This window comes from Sceloporus occidentalis, unplaced genomic scaffold (assembly GCF_023333645.1).
Source record: "Sceloporus occidentalis isolate IW3139 unplaced genomic scaffold, rSceOcc1.0.p SCAF_2, whole genome shotgun sequence".
NCBI lineage: Eukaryota > Metazoa > Chordata > Lepidosauria > Squamata > Phrynosomatidae > Sceloporus > Sceloporus occidentalis.
The window spans coordinates 19,081,381-19,097,144 of record NW_028316982.1 but is presented as its reverse complement, the minus strand read 5'-3'; the positions used below and the strand labels follow the sequence as shown (position 1 = coordinate 19,097,144).

General features: G+C 39.5%; 1 protein-coding gene across 3 annotated transcripts in view; it reads right to left on the bottom strand.

The window, feature by feature from the left end:
• The window catches only part of PLD1 (phospholipase D1), a 147,177-nt gene that overhangs the window by 72,269 nt on the left and 59,144 nt on the right, over nucleotides 1–15,764 (bottom strand). For all 3 annotated transcript variants that reach the window (XM_089508838.1, XM_089508839.1, XM_089508840.1), the window contains exons 3-6: nucleotides 15,342–15,469; nucleotides 13,525–13,670; nucleotides 12,003–12,111; nucleotides 5,929–5,994 (exon numbers count right to left, since the gene is read on the bottom strand). In XM_089508838.1, coding sequence (XP_089364964.1) covers nucleotides 5,929–5,994; nucleotides 12,003–12,111; nucleotides 13,525–13,670; nucleotides 15,342–15,469 — 449 coding nt within the window. The remainder of the gene's footprint in view (nucleotides 1–5,928; nucleotides 5,995–12,002; nucleotides 12,112–13,524; nucleotides 13,671–15,341; nucleotides 15,470–15,764) is intronic.

Here is a 15,764-nt window from a genome sequence, read left to right as displayed (position 1 = left end):
TAAAGGTTGACAGCAACAATTACTGTGCATCTGCAAAAGATAAGTTTACCAGAGTTGTCAACCATATAAAGCCCCTATATTATGGCATCTTTCATAAAAACCCATATGGAGCTGGAGGAATATATATATATATATATATATATATATATATATATATGTAAATATGTTGTTATTTGCCTTCAATAATAATAATAATATTTATTTGTATCCCACCTCTCCCTGTATTGGATTGAGGCAGGTAACAACAAACATAACAATAAAAATAGAACACAACAAGTTGTTTTTGGATTATGGCAACCCTATCATGGGGGTTTGATGGCAAGTTTCTGCAGAGGGGAGTTGCCTTTGCCATCCTCTGAGGATGAGAGAGTGTGACTTGTCCAGGGTCACCCAGTGGGTTTACATGGCCAAGCTGAGATTTGAACCCTGGCCTCCAGGGTCATAGTCCAGTGCTCAAACTAGTACACCACACTGCTTCTTACATGTAAATATATCATTTGCAAATGTAATACAGAACTACTGTGTTTGATAGACGGTATCATGGGTTTGACTGTCATGGTAAGTCAGTTTTGATGCTATGAAGAGTTTAGTCTCCTTAATGCATAACACACAAAAAGAGATAAGGTCTACAGGAGGATGCAAAGACTAGGCCTATGCCACTGTTCCTGCACCTACATTTTGCTTCCAAGATGAACATGTTGGTGTAGATATTTGAAGAGCGGTTGCAGATGACTTTGCCAATGAGTGTGGTGCCCACGTCTATGACTGCAGTATGATATCCTGGGAAGCAACAATAGTACATCCCTGTTTCTTGCATTCACACACTGACCCCAATTCATGTCCGTCATACTCTTTGTGTACAGTTTGTGAAAAAGCACAAAAGTACAAAAATGTTTTTGTCTTTTGAATTTTATAGGAAACATGTATATTCTTATACACCTTCTTTTACTCTTTTGATCTCTAGTCAAATTTCTAGCACTGAAAGCAGTACAGGAAGAAGGACCACAGCTTGATGGTAGAGCTTGTGCTTTGCATGCTGAAGGTCCCAGATTCAGTCTTTGGTTTGTTGCTGTTGTTGTGTGCCTTCAAGTAATTTCCAACTTATGACGACCCTAAGGCAAGCCTATCACAGGGTTTTCTTGGCAGATTTCTTCAGAGGGGGTTTGCCACTGTCGTCTTCTGAGGCTGAGAGTGTGTCAGTTGGCCAAGATCACCCAATAGATTTCCATGGCTGTGCTGAGATTCCAACCCTGATCTCCAGAGTCCTAGTTCAATGCTCAAACCACTACACTACACTATTAAAAGGATTAGGTGGGAGTAATAGTGTGTGTGTGTGGGGGGGGGGGGGCTGAGGCAAGTACCTGATGCAGTTCCTAATCCCAACTGTAATTTTATGTCTAAAACATAGGATTAAAGAGTGTCTGAAAACTTTCTGCCAGCCATCTTTAGCCACTGTCTAAACATTTTAATGTTGCTGGTTGACAATCAATGCAGATGTTTTGGGGGAAGGTGAAATATGAAATATGAAATATGGAATAATTACAACAAAATTGGGTACAGTAGCATCTCTAAATATAGGAGTGGAGATATAAGAGTCTGTAAAAAAATTCTTGTCAAGTTAATATGGTGTATAACTGTTAACCCAAAAAATTTATAGGCCTCTTACTTTTTTTCCTATTGTCTCTATTTTGTTTCTGGGTAAAATTAAACTAATGAAACAAAGGTGAAAAGAAACACCATGCGATATTAAGTTATAAAGATTTTACTTAATATAAGATAGAACCTAAAGATATAACTTAAGTTCAGCAATAGGAAGTATTGAATGTTTTTTTCTTCTATTATCTTTTTTTCCTTTCTTTTTTCCTCTTTTTCTTTTCTGAGTGAATTGTATGTCTTTGTGAAACCAATTCTTGTTTGTAGTTGTAGTTACATGTTATATGTTGTTATGGATGTGTGTGTGTGTGTTTTAATATGCAATAATAAAAATTATTTAAAAAAAAAGAAATATGGCTCACCTAATAAAAAATCCTCATAAAGAGCTTTTTAATAAAAGAAGAATGTGTGCTTCTAGGGAAGACAAGAAGATCTGGAAAAGAGGGGATGGCACATGCTTAAGCAGGAAGTGAGCGGGCATAAAATCTCACATAGCACCTAAAAACAGATGGAACTGTGTGCTGTTGGGATCTCCTCAATCTGACTTCCAGAATGTAAGTTAGGAAAAGATTATACAAATGGGAGAGATGCTGTCAAAAATACATACTCAAAAGGCCCATGTGCAAACGATAAAGAACAGATTTAAAATTATGTGCTGAATCAGCCTGGATCCCCAATACATGAAGGACTGTTTTGTCCTACATATGTGAAGATGTGGGAGAGGATCTTCTCATCTGTGTGCCTAAAAAAATTTATGCATATGCTTTTAAACTTTTAAAACATTTTAAATCTGTTTTAACTTGCTAATGTGCTTTTGGACTATGTAAATTATTTTATTGTTCTACAGTTGTTTTACCTGTAATTGGTTTATATTAATTTTACTTGTATGCCATCAGGAGATCTTGTGATATAGGATGAAATAAAAATATTTGAGAGTCAGTGTGGTGTAGTCATTTGAGTGTTGAACTATGACTCTGGAGACCATGGTTTGAAGGTTGGCCATGGAAATCCCCTGGATGAACTTGACCAAGTCACGCACTCTCAGCCTCAGAGTTGGCAATGGCAAATCCCCTCTGAAGAAACTTGCCAAGAAAACCCCATAAAAGGTTCACCTTAGGATCCCCATAAGCCAGAAATGACTTGAAGGCACACAACAACAACAAATAAATAGTTTAACAATGAATGTATGGTGTGCTTGCGTCATACGCAGGCGTGATATACGTGGATTTCAGCATATGCTGAAAACCGTGCTGGAAGAAGGTGCATGCCCATGGCTTCTAATAAGGCTCAAGCATACGGAGAATTTCCCTTACGTGGGGGGTCCAGAACGGATCCCGTGCATAAAGGAAGGGACCACCGTATAAATAGTCAATCAAATGGGAAAGCTTCTACTCCTAAGAGCTACCTGCAATAGGTGATGATTATATGATAACTGTGAAGCTAACTTAAACCTAACCAAGAAGTGAAGAATAAAAGGGAGTGTATGTCTACATTCTACAACCATCACCCATTTTGTAAGCAAGTACTGGCAGGGTCCCTAACCCTAGAATTGCCGCCCGGACACCATTTCCTGCCAGTATGTAGCAAGCCTAAGTTAAGTTTTAAGAGAGCAAAATGCCACAGTGTCTAAACTCTAAGGGCACTGCCAGATGGAGACAGGGATACATGTGTATATACCAATGCACTCAAAAGAAGTATTTTACACGTACCATTATGTACTTTAATCTTCTCGGATGACTCAACATCTATGGGTGCCAAGTTGGCATAGTATCACTTTCATGAACAGAAGGTAATTATATGATTACACATGCACACTAATCTAAGCCTACATGTACTGCTTTTTTCTTGAAACTTAATTCATATGCAAAATGCAAATAGATATGTATTAAACAACTGATTAATTTGTTGAAACTCATGCAGTTATATAGTTAAAATGATTTTTTGTAGTAGTAGTTATCTTTATTTACAAAGGAACAAGTTAAAATTATTAAGGTTAAAATGTTTAAAGATCTGGAAATCAGTCCCTCTGACAAATGGCTGCAGGTCATGGGTATGTTTGACCTGGAGAGAAGAAGATTGAGAGGTGATATGACACGCATCTTCAAATATCTGAAAGGCTATCATATGAAAGATAGAATAAATGTTTGTCCAGAAAACAGAACCAGAACCAACAAACTCAAATTACAAAAAAGGATTTTGGAATGGAAGAATAGGGATGCAGTCACTTCTTGAAAATAACACCAGTTCAACAGTGGAACAGACCAGGTCAGAAAGTGGTGGACTCAATGTCATTTTAAGTTTTGAAACCATAGAATCATAGAATCATAGAGTTGGAAGAGACCACAAGGGCCATCCAGTCCAACCCCCTGCCATGCAGGAAATCCAAATCAAAGCATCCCCAACAGATGGCCATCCAGCCTCCGTTTGAAGACCTCCAAGGAAGGAGACTCCACTACACTCTGAGGAAGTGTGTTCCACTGTCGAACAGCCCTTACTGTCAGGAAGTTCCTCCTAATGTTGAGGTGGAATCTCTTTTCCTGCAGCTTGCATCCATTGCTCCAGGTCCTAGTCTCTGGAGCAGCAGAAAACAAGCTGGGTCCCTCCTCAATATGACATCCCTTCAAATATTTAAACAGAGCTATCATATCACCCCTTAACCTTCTTATCTCCAGGCTAAACATCCCCAGCTCCCTAAGTCGTTCCTCGTAGGGCATGGTTTCCAGACCCTTCACCATTTTAGTCGCCCTCCTTTGGACACGCTCCAGTTTCTCAATGTCCTTTTTGAATTGTGGCGCCCAAAACTGGACACCATATTCCAGGTGGGGCCTGACCAGTGCAGAATATAGTGGCACTATTACTTCCCTTCATCGAGACACTATACTTCTATTGATGCAGCCTAAAATTGCATTGGCCTTGTTAGCTGCCGCATCGCACTGTTGACTCATGTTCAACTTGTGGTCTACTTGGACTCCTAGATCCCTTTCACATGTTGTCTCCTTAAGCCAGGTGTCCCCCATCCTATATCTGTGCATTTCATTTTTTCACCCTAAGTGCAGTACCTTACATTTCTCCCTGTTGAAGTTCATTTTGTTAGCTGTGGCCCAGCTTTCTAGTCTATTCAGGTCATTTTGAATTTTGATCCTGTCCTCTGGAGTATTAGCTATTCCTCCTAATTTGGTGTCATCTGCAAATTTGATAAGTATTCCCCCAATTTTTTCCTCCAAGTCATTGATAAAGATGTTGAACAGTACTGGGCCAAGGACAGACTCCTGTGGGACCCCACTGGTCACTTCTCTCCAGGATGAAAAGGTGCCATTGTTGAGCACCCTTTGGGTTCGTCCGGTCAACCAATTACAAATCCACGTAACAGTTGCCTTGTCTAGCCCACATTTTACAAGCTTGTTTGCAAGAATGTCATGGGGAACCCTGTCAAAGGCCTTACTGAAATCAAGATATACTATATCCACAGCATTCCCTTCATCTACCAAGCTAATAATTTTATCAAAGAAAGAGATCAAATTTGTCTGGCATGATTTGTTTCTCTGAAACCCATGTTGAATTTTTGTGATTATAGAATTGCTTTCTAAATGTTCACAGACTCTCTTTTTAATGATCTGCTCCAGAATCTTTCCTGGTATCGATGTCAGACTAACTGGCCGATAATTGTTTGGATCCTCTTTCTTCCCCTTTTTGAAGATGGGGACAAAGTTTGCCCTCCTCCAGTCTGCTGGGACTTCTCCTGTTCTCCAGGAGTTTTCAAAGATTATTGCCAATGGCTCCGATATTACATTTGCCAGTTCTTTTAATACCTTTGGATGTAGTTCATCTGGTCCTGGAGACTTAAATTCATTTAGATTAACAAGGAATTCCTGTGCTATCTCTTTACTTATTCTGAGCTGAAATTCCCCTATTCTGTCCTCTGCTCCTTTATCCTCAGATTGAGCACCCTTTGCCTTTTCTGAGAAGACTGAGGCAAAGAAAGTGTTGAGTAATTCTGCCTTTTCTCTGTCCTCTGTTAGCATTTTGCCATCTTCTCCACCCAGGTTGGATGGCCATCTGTCAGGCATTTAGCTTCTGATTTCCTTTTCCAGCAAGATGAGTTAGATGTCTTTGGAGTTCATTTTTAACACTACTATTTTATGGTTCTTTTGGAATACTTTAGAAGCAGGTAGCAGTCCAAGTAGTTCTGTAGTTGCTGTGACTTTGAAAGAACGTCAACCAACTCAGCAGACAAAAAATTAAAGAACATTTCTGAGGACATTGTTTTATACTTACTGTTCCATGGTAGTTCCTATACAGGGGCATTTTTAGGAGGTTTGTTAAGTATTCTTCTAGTTGTTTCTACGAAGAAAACACAGTAAGTTGAAAAAAGATGCAAAAATCTTACGTACATTACTTGTTTGGTACAGTATATTATTGTGTTAATCAGAATCAGAAGGAAAATAATTAACATTACAATCAATAATAATAATAATAACAATAACAATAAATAAGCCTGTGTTTCAAGACTGCGGAATTTATTTGAGCCCAAGAGCTGAATTATACTTCAAAAAAGTTCTTGGTGGTGTATTCCAATAGCAGGCAGAACCAAAAGCAAAAGGATGGGTCAAAAAATACTACCCTATTTTAGCTTCAAGTACTTACTGTTAGTTCATAAGCCTTATGATGGGTATTTCAACTTCCCAGAATGGCAAAAAACAAACAAACAAAAACCCACATAGAGATGATGGGAAATTATAATGCCATAAGGAAGGAGGCATATCCATCTGGGACACCCCAAAAGGACCAGATTTAGCGCCAAGGTCCCCACTGTGATCTACTTGAACTAGGAGTTTCAATGCAGCAGCTGTTTTTTACCACATTGAGAAGAAAGCAAGACTGGAAGAAGGAAATGAAGGAGAAAGATTATAATCAATGCTGAGCAAAGATGTACAGTACAGTTTATTCATGACAACCAAACACAGGTTATAGTCATCATTTATAAAAAATAATTAAAACCCTGTAAAACTTCCACAATCAGTTAACTCTATAACATATTAGGAGGAATAGCTAATACCCCAGAGGACAGGATCAAGATTCAAAATGACCTGAATAGACTAGAAAGCTGGGCCAAAGCTAACAAAATGAAATTCAACACAGAGAAATGTAAGGTATTGCACTTAGGGCGGAAAAATAAAATGCACAGATATAGGATGGGTGACACCTGGCTGAATGAAACTACGTGTGAAAGGGATCTAGGAGTCCAAGTAGACCACAAGTTGAACATGAGTGAACAGTGTGATGCGGCAGCTAAAAAGGCCAATGCTATTTTAGGCTGCATCAATAGAAGTATAGTGTCTAGATCAAGAGAAGTAATAGTGCCACTGTATTCTGCTCTGGTCAGGCCCCACCTAGAATATTGTGTCCAGTTCTGGGCACCACAATTCAGAAAGGACATTGAGAAACTGGAGCGTGTCCAAAGGAGGGCAACAAAAATGGTGAAGGGTCTGGAAACCATGCCCTATGAGGAACGACTTAGGGAGCTGGGGATGTTTAGCCTGGAGAAAAGAAGGTTAAGAGGTGATATGATAGCCCTGTTTAAATATTTGAAAGGATGTCATATTGAAGAGGGAGCAAGCTTGTTCTCTGCTGCTCCAGAGAACAGGACCTGGAACAATGGATGCAAGCTACAGGAAAAGAGATTCCACCTGAACATTAGGAGGAACTTCCTAACAGTAAGGGCTTTTCGACAGTGGAATGCACTCCCTCGGAGGGTGATAGAGTCTCCTTCCTTAGAGGTCTTTAAACAGAGGCTGGATGGCCATCTGTCAGGGATGCTTTGAATTGGATTTCCTGCATGGCAGGGGGTTGGACTAGATGGCCCTAGTGGTCTCTTCCAACTCTATGATTCTATGATTCTATGATTCTATGATTCTATATAGAGCAATATGTTTACACTAAAGTTCTAGAAATTACTGAAACATATCACAGTTTTCCAAAATCCATTCAAATTAGTATAATCTGTTTATTGCAGATTCCCATGCAGGCCTCTATCCTCAAAATCTAATCCAAGTTTAGCTGCTTTCACAGCAAATCTGGAAGTATTGAACATAACAGAATGTATTAGCTAACAAGTAAGTGATTTTCTCCAAGTCATTTTGGTTAGCTACAGGTTCTAAACTTCTCTTCAGAAACATATCTCTTGGGGTTTTGTATATCCTACAATGTAGCATGTAATGTATTGTGTCTTCAATATCCTCACGACAAATGCAGATACACTGCTCCCTTCAATGTAGTTGGTTTTCATTGTCTGGAATCGTAGGACTATAAAAGCCCTACAAAGAAGAGGTTGACTTATTTCTGATAAATATTTTTCCTCTCCGAAACATACTTTTAGCAAAGGGAAGCCAGAAGAGAACTTTGAAGCTCTAATGGCATTTATATCCCGCAGAGCATAATGCTCTTGCATCCTTTCTTTGATGAGTTTCCTACCATGCTGTATATCACCAGATTTTAGAGCTATAAGGTCCAGGCCAAATTTCTTCAAATTTGCCTCACATTCTAATAACCATGAATTTTTATAGCTAGAACCTATTTGTTCATCTACAGTGCAAATTATTAATTCATTGACCAAATATTTCAGTTTTACAAAATAAAGAAATGATGCATATAAGAGGAAATAAGATACAGGCATTAATCCAACTTCTGCTCGCATATAGCTGACTGTTACTCCTGATGGGGGGCCCAATATTGCTCTTAAAAATTTATTTTGTAAGACCTCTAATTTATTTGTCTTAATATTTCCCCATACCTCTGCTCCATATAGAATCTGTGGTATGACCTTTGCTGCAAAAACTCTTACAGTTGGCAAATTTTAAGATAGTTTGAATAGATCTTTGTGCCTTCAAATTTACAGCTGTCAGGTGGCTATTCCATGAGCCATTTTGGGAAAAGCAAACTCCTAAGTAATTAAATTGCTTGACTTGTTCCAGGTGAAACTCATTCAGTACCCATCTATGTTTGGGTGGATGTTTGCCAAAGACCATAGCCTTAGTTTTTGTATAGTTCACACAGTTGTTCTTTGTTACATACTTCCCCAAAAGCATTCAACAATCTTCTCATACCTATTAAACTTTGTGCCAAAAGGACCATATCATCCGTATATAGTATAATATTAATTTCCCAATTTCTCAAGGACACAGGGAAATTAGAGTTATTGGCCAGTTGAACAATTATATCATTTACATAGATATTAAACAAAAATGAGACAAGCAGACAGCCTTGTCTCACACCCTTGGAAATTTTAACCTCTTCTGATAAATGTCCCGTTTTACTTACTCTTACTTGGATACTAGTATATAACTGAGTATATAACACCGGTTTTAAAAAACCTCCATTGGCTGCCCATTCGCTTCCGGGCGCAATACAAGGTGCTGGTAATGACCTATAAAGTCCTAAATGGCTTGGGCCCAGGTTACCTGAAGGACCGCCTCTCCCCATACATTCCGCCTCGCACCCTCAGAACATCTGGGCAGCAACTCCTTAGGGTTCCCGGGGCGAGGTTATCCTCCACTTCTAGGAGGTCTTTCTCCATCGCCGCCCCGGCCCTTTGGAACACGCTGCCCATAGAGCTCCGCTCAGTCACCTCCCTGGCCCAATTCAAACGGGAGTTGAAGACCCACCTGTTTGGCATCGCATTCCCCGATTAGTCCTTATAGGCCCCCCCGCCATAAAAGGCCGCACAGGCAATGGGTTCCTAACCCGGGGGCATTTGTTGTTGTTTTTCTTTTTGTGCTGTTTTGTATTTTAACATTGTATATTGAAATTTTATGTCATTTTAATCTGTTGTGAACCGCCCTGATCTTTGGAAGGGCGGTATACAAATAAACCATTTATTATTATTATTATTATTATAAATTCTTAATTAAGACCAACAAGCGTCTATCCATTCCCAATCTCCACAATTTGTGCCACCTCTGCCTGTTTATTCTGTCAAAGGCTGAGGTTACTCCACCCATTGGGAAATTTCCCAACTGAGTTGATAAAAGTAAAAAGTAAAAAGCTTTGCTAATATGGGGGTCCATCAGTACAAATTATCCAAAAATATCTCTGGAGGAAGCATGTCCTCTCCAGGTGCCTTCCTTCTATGTAGACTTAGAATTAGTTGCTTCACCTCACTTGCTGTTACTACTGGTCATACCTCCGTTTCTTTAATATTAGGGAGTTGAAAGGATGGCAAAAGATTCTTGCTTAAATCAAAACCAAAATCAAAGTTAAAAACTTGATTGAAATAAATTTCCCATGATTTAATATCCCAAGGATCGAAGTGGAATTACATCAATAAAATAATCCAATCCAATCCAAAGATCTATAAAATACTAATACTGAATTACACATTCCTATTAGTTCCTTAAAATATCCAATCATTAAATATTTATACAATCATAATCAAGGTGGAGCCTTAAGCATAGTCTTATACTAAATCCGGTGGATAAGCCTGCCGAAAGAGATCTGTCTTAAGTGCCTTCTTAAAGGCATCTAAGGTGGTAATAAAACGGATCTCTTCTGGTAGACCATTCCACAATTTAGGGGCTGCGGCAGTAAATGCTCTATGGAAAGTTGTGGTTAATCAAGTGTTATGGTATTCCAAAAAATTCTTCTCGGATGTTCTAAGTTTATGGGGCAGATTATGTAGGGAGAGGAGTTGCCACAAGTAACTTGGGCCCGAGCCATGTAGGGCTTTAAAGGTAATAACCAACACCTTGTATTGCGCCTGGAAACTAATTGGGAGCCAGTGAAGAGATTTTAGCACTGGTGTTATGTATTCATAATTTAGGCATAATACAAAGAAACAGGTAAGGACAGAAGAAATTCAGACATGTGGAAGGACTAGTAACTTGATGCTTTTGTGGAAAAGTGAAAGGAAGAAAGTGCAGAGAATTTGGGAAATGGTGCTGTCTTGCAACTGTCTTACAGGGAATATCAACATAAAAATCTAATCCTGTAAATTGGCTAGCTAGGATGAGAGCTGCAAAATATGTCAAATGATATTCACAAGGCTATAGGTCAGGTAAATATATATGCTCATCTCTTCTCTGCTGGGTACAAGGGCCAAAGAGCTGTTACAAATAAGAAAGCAGTTTCGCAGGGACTCAGATAGCAATGCTTTGCAAGTGAATCATTTCGCACATTCAGGCTGAATCAGCATTGCAGAAATAATCCAGTTTGACACCACTTTAATGACCATGGCTTGATACTATGGAATTCTGGGGTTTGTAGTTTTGTGAGATATTTAGCTTTCTCTGTCAGAGAGCTCTGGTGCTACAACAAACTACAAATCCCAGGATTCCATAGGATGGAACCATGACAGTTAGAGTGGTGTCAAACTGGATCATTTCTGCAGTGAGGATGCAGTCTCAGTTATAAATTGTCAAGCACTGACTAATCAGTGGATGGCAGACTGATAGATACATATGTTTGAAAGAGGTCTGTGATTCTCAAAATAAAGGCAAAAATCTGCCCTATGGGCCAATGGGACATTTTCTCCAATGCAAATACTAGTTCCCCCCTCCATCCCCAAACACAAAAAACAGGCAGGCAGGCAGGCAGGCAGGCAGGCAGGCAGGCAAACAGGTGATGAACAATGGCTTTTATCACATATGGCTTTTAAACTACCATTAAAGTTGGAAAATAGCTCCTTCATATTGTTGCTTCTTTGCCTTGAAGGCATTGTTAAAGCACACCTTGTCACTGATGGTGAAACGTATCGACAAGCTTCCAAATGTGCTGCTGCACCATTAGTCTTCAGGTGTGACATGTTCCTCCCATGGCAGTGTCTCCTCCTCTCCCCCATCCTGCTCCTCATTACTATACCTGACCTGTCTGTTTTATTTTAAAAAACTTTTTAAAAATTGTATTAACATACCTCCAGCAACAACAACAGCAACTAAACCCATATTGTTTTTTTAAACAAACAAACAAAACACCAATCCTGAAAGGCATGCTTGATAGGGAAGTGGTGTTAGGGAGGAGTATGGAAGATAGCCCGAGGATCCAGTCACATTACTGAAGAGACATGTGATACAAAATGCTCCCAGGTGCGCTTCCTGAATTGCCATGGAAATGTGCCTCCCTCCTTTGCGTCCCTGAATCGTTTCTAGGGAGCAGAACAAAGTTTGCATTTATGGGAAATCTGTTCCCCTTGCGACAATTCAGGGATGCTAGAGGGAGCCACATTTCCATGGCAATTCAGGAAGCGTGCCTGGTTTTCAGACACAGGTGCATCCTCCACCTTTTGGGGGCGTTTGGAGGACATTTCAGCAGCAATGCAGCCAGGTATGAAAATCTTCAATAAGAAGAAGGATGCTCACTCTTCTGCTGGAGAGGTGTTCTTCTCTAACCATGTTCTCAGATGTGCGTGGTAAATTTGGCATTTGCCTTGCTTCTCCCCTTTTAACAGTCTGCCTTCGGACTGTGTGTCTGAAAAAGATAACAACCAGATTGTGAGCCAGGGTTTTCTCAAGCAGTGGAACATAGGTAAAGGAAGGCAGGGGCCTGTTCCAACACAAAATTTCTTATTGTTAGGAACTCTCCCATGAAGGCAGAATTCAAAAGTAGCCACTCATGCATATGTTAAGGTAAACTTTGCATACAACTTAAACTTTCTTTCTCCAACCCATCAGAAGCTCCCAGAATATAATTGCAATTCATTCTTATTATATGTTATCTTCACAACAATCTGGTAACTTCACTCTTAGCTGCAGTAGCCCTCTCATTGGTGGTTCCATTTAGAAGGGAAAAGTTACCCTCTTCAGGTTCAGCAGCCTGGATAGCCCCTTTAAAGTTTGGACTGGAACACAGAGTGGATTCAGCACTCCATTGCAATGGGGTTTCTCTCAGAATACTAATGATAATATTTCAGATCACAGTATTCCTGAGATTATACTGTGCATGATTCCCACTCCTTTGGCTCTTGCTATTTTGCTCCTTTTCTGAAGCAATTGCTTTTAGGCCTTGGAAGTAATGAATGCCCTTCAAGAACCACCAAGATAGGCCAGCACTTAGCACTCGTGTGACTAAGCAACCTTCATCATATTGATGTGGTTCTTTTAGTAAAAAGTTTCTTGACAGCTTATCAACCATCATACATTTTTAATTTCTAGTCTGCCTCCATATGTTTCCAAAGACCATTCAACCTGCCTCCATATGTTTGCAAATTCAATTCAATTGAGCCACTTATTGACCTTCTGAGATTTCAGCAAACATTCCCAGACACTTCTCAAACATTATGTTCTCAGCCTTAAAGGCTAAATATAAATTTGATTTTCAAAAATCTCAAACCAGTGCACTGAATAGTTAGAGTGTTGCAGCGATACAGGTTCAAAACCAAGTTCAGCTAAGAAGCTCACTGAATGACCTTGGACCAGTCACTATCTCTCAGCTCCACCTTCCTCACAGGATTGCTGTGACAATAAAAAAGGGGTGTTATATTAAAGAAAGAAGGAATATACTGATTCTCAGCTACATTTGGTACCAATCATGACATTCTGTGCCTCCGCACATCAACAATGTGGTAGTGTCTGAAATAATTTATGGACAGGAGTACCCCGAGAGCCAGAGTGGTGTGGTGGACTAGGACCCTGGGGGAGTAGTTTGAATCCCTGCTCATCTCTGTCTCAGTCTAACAGGAGGGCAGTAAAATTTCCTGCATAGCAGTGGGTTGGACTGGATTATTCTTTTATCCCCTTCCAACTCTCAGATTTTATGATTCTGTGATTGTCAGCACTGGGTCACCATAAGTGAAAGTCAAATTCCTGGCACACAACAACAACAATGAGCACACTCTCCAAACCATTTCATCCCTCTCATGTTTGGAAATCTTCATGCAGCTACCTTCTCGTAGGGATGGGAATCCGTATAAAAGCTTTGTATCTAAGCAGTTCCCGATGGAATTCTTGAAAGTGCTTGAATTTTCTTTTCACTTGCCATGTAAACTCGCCATGGTTCAATTCAATGGTGTAAACATGTAGACTCGGTACCTTTAAGAAGAAAACAAGACACCAAGTATTCAAAGGAGGTGTGGTCAAGGATATAGTTTTCAACAATATTCTTTCTTGGTTTAATGCAGTGCTTCTCAATTATTTTCTGTCATGCCCCCCCTAGAAAGAAGAAAACATTTCGCGCCTCCCGTGCAACTGTAAATAGTATCATTTGTCTATAAAATTGTTATAAGTACTCATTTGTCTATAAAATTGTTATAAGTACACCTCTGCATAACATACCTTTACGGAGCGTCGCACCCTCCTTTACGGAGCCTCGCGCCCCCCCTGGGGGGCCCACCCCACTATTTGAGAAGTACTGGTTTAATGGTTGTAACCACTGCATTCTGGAACAAATTAATTACTGTCTTTCCTGCATGGCAGTTAATTAATGAACCAAAATAAATAGTACAGCTGCCTAATATTTCAGCATGTTCAAGGAAAGCAGCAATTTAGCCTGAGTAAACTGAAGAAGAAACAAGCATATTTGGTGGGAAATAAACTAAATGGATTCTTTAAGTTAAGAGAAGCAAATAAAGAGAATCATAGTGGCATATTTTCTACTGGCGCAAAATTGCCTTGTTACCACCAACAAGAAATCCACTAAAATGAAAAATGGATGACACTTGCTTTCCTAAGAAATGGAAGTAAATGTAACCTTGAGCATTTGGGAGGAACTGCAACTTTAGGCTGGGGCATTTTGAAAACCAACTTGGCAGCGTAATGTCTACCTGAAAACTCTGAGAGCTTCCAGAAGTCAAAGAGAACTAGGCTCAAGGGATGATACAGTGGGCCCTTGTTATCTGGTGGGGTTTGGTTCCAGGACCCCCTGGATACTAAAATCCAGCAATGTTCAAGTTCCATCATTTCTTTAAACTATCCTGTTTCAGCAGCTATAGTGGAGGACAATGTCCCATCATCAGTGCCAGATTCAACTGTTAGAACACTCAGCATTGGTAGGCAGAATACAGTGGAGGCACCCATTTTGTTTTTCATTTCAGTCCATGTTTTGTTCATCACTTTTAGAAAGCTTTAACAAATGTATTTTTTCACTCAAGGAAGTTCACTAGGCAACATAGTGAGCTTTCCTGTTTTAAAGATTTCGGGGTTCATAAAGGAGATTCCAATGAATACTTAGCATGTTTGTTTACTGACTTTTAAGATGAAAAATAAATGGCCTCCTGTTGTATCAGCATAACAGCTTTCCTTATGAGTCAAGATAAAAGACTGTTAAATTGGAGCTTTTTATACTGTGGGATTAATAGAACCAAGTAAAACCCAAATCCTAGCAAAATAATGTGAATAAATCACGTAATATGATTTATTTAGAATTATCACTGCAGTGGCAAACAAAATGTGATGAGGTGTCACATAGAAGATGGAGCAAACTTGTTTTCTGATGCTGCAGAGATTAGAACATGAACCAGTAGATTGAAATTATAAGAAAAGAAATTCCACTAAAACATCAGGAAAAACTCCCTGATAGTAAGAGTTGCTTAATAGTGGAACAGATTGCCTTAGGAGGGTGGTGGATTTTCCTTCTTTGGAGGACTTTAAACAGAGATTGGATGGGCATCTTTCAGGTATGCATTAGTTGCATATTCCTATACTGCAGCGGGTTGAACTTAATGACCTTTGAGATCCCTTCCAACTCTGATTCTAAGATCTGACCTTTGTAGTTGAGGTAAAACGCTCCACTTCCAAAACCCGCACTCGAATTGGACATCCGGTTAGGTAGGTCTGTATATGAGCCTCTTTAAATCCTTTAGTGTTGTAAATGGCAGAGAATGGAATGCCCACTGCAAAGGATAAGAGAGCAATTATAATTTTAGTTCTTCACATCAAGTTTTCAGGTGCAGCCTGGAACACAACAGGCAGAAGGTTAATGTGAAAGCAGTTGAAATGAAATGTAACAACTTATGAATTTTCTCACTCAGGGCCTTCATATGTTTAGCAGCTCCCTTAAAATAAATGAAACCTCCCAGTTTTTAGTATGTGTGTGCATGTGCCTCCAGGTTGCCTGTCATATAACTTCTTTTTTTCGATGGGAACCAAAATGACATATTATTCTTTTTAAGAGACTAAAGTGATATT